The sequence below is a fragment of the Aptenodytes forsteri genome, unplaced genomic scaffold (genome assembly GCF_000699145.1).
Source record: "Aptenodytes forsteri isolate BGI_AS27 unplaced genomic scaffold, ASM69914v1 Scaffold7, whole genome shotgun sequence".
NCBI lineage: Eukaryota > Metazoa > Chordata > Aves > Sphenisciformes > Spheniscidae > Aptenodytes > Aptenodytes forsteri.
In genome coordinates, this window is record NW_008795919.1 from 2,603,591 (window position 1) to 2,604,953 (window position 1,363).

General features: G+C 63.2%; 1 protein-coding gene across 1 annotated transcript in view; it reads right to left on the reverse strand.

Moving 5' to 3' along the window:
* RIMS3 (regulating synaptic membrane exocytosis 3) overlaps positions 1–1,014 on the reverse strand; it is a 5,549-nt gene extending 4,535 nt beyond the window's left edge. The window contains 1 exon segment of the mRNA XM_019473541.1: positions 795–1,014. Coding sequence (XP_019329086.1) covers positions 795–1,014 — 220 coding nt within the window.
* Positions 1,015–1,363: the final 349 nt, after the last annotated feature.

The window sequence follows — 1,363 nt, forward strand, 5'->3', positions numbered from 1 at the left end:
GCCGCACGAGCATGTGTATGTCGGCACCACACCACGGCTGCTCCTGGGGGAGTCAGGTTTGTCTTGCTAGTTCGGGGCTGCCCCCATGGAAGCGTTTGCCTGATCCTGGCAGCCCCCCCGGAGCGGGTGCTGCTCACCTGGGCACCGGCAGCCGGGAGGGTCCCGGTCCTGCCGTCCCCAGATGCGGTTCTGCCTGGCTCCGGCACTTTTGGCTTGGCTTTTGGGGATAATTATACCCCTTCGGAAACACCTCAGATGTGCAGGGCTGGAGGGCTCCAAATTAACTCCTCTCTTTATAGAACATCTCCCGAATCACGGAATGCCAACAAGAACCGGAATAAAAAAGCAATAACTAGAGAAAAAGGCTGCACTAAAGTGAGCTTTTTGCTTCCCCCGCCCTTTAAAAAGCTATTTTAAGCATTTAAATATTTCCCAGAGCCAGACTGTTTGACAAGTCCTTTCTCTGAGTTCCCTCGCTCCCTCCCTGCCCGCAGCCCTGCAGCCAGGACTGGCTGTTCCCGGGGGGGGATGCTGAGCCCAGCCCCCCCCGCCCCCCCCACGCTGGCAGAGCTCTGGCAACGTCCCCGCCTCAGGTTTGCAAATGGTTTTGGCACCTGGAGAAGTGCTGGTGTGCCGGGGGGGGGCGGGAATTGCAACGGCCTTTTTTAGGTGTCTTCATCAGACACGGGCGGCTAGAGCATCGCTTTGGGCAGCCGGGAGCACGCACCTCTCCTAAAAGCAAAGGGCCAAGCTGGGGGGGGCTGGTAGCACCAGGGGGGGCCGCGGCAGCTCACCGGTCTGGTTGAGCTGCAGCGTGCTCTTGCTCCACTGGGACAGCCCCACGATGGCCACCATCTTGGCGCCCAGGCTGGAGCGCCTCTTCTTGCTGGCGGTGACGGTGACGGAGTCGGCGCTGCCCCGCGCGCTCTTCTCGATGTTGTACATCTCGCCGCTGATGCTGGAGCTGCGGACAACATTCCTGGCCGCCGAGGAGCTGGCATCCCCGTTGAACATGGTCAGCCGCTCGCGCGCTCGCCGGCCCCGGCTCTGCTGGGTGGGATCAGCTGCGGGGGGAAGGCCAGGGGACCATCAAGGCCCGCAATGCTGGGCGGCGGCACCGGCCATGTCACCACGCTCCCACAGCCCCACGGGGATGGACGATGGACGCAGCCCCACAGGGATGGACGGTCCCCAGAGGCACTTACAAAGTGACACCGTGACATTCAGGTGGCACAACCCATCGGGACCATTTTTCCCCACCCGTGGGGGCAGGGGCTGGTGCAGGGTGCGGCGAGGGAAGGGGTGCAGGACCCCCCCGTGCAGCCGGGTCACAGGGTGCACCCACAAGCCTTGCCCCAGCGCC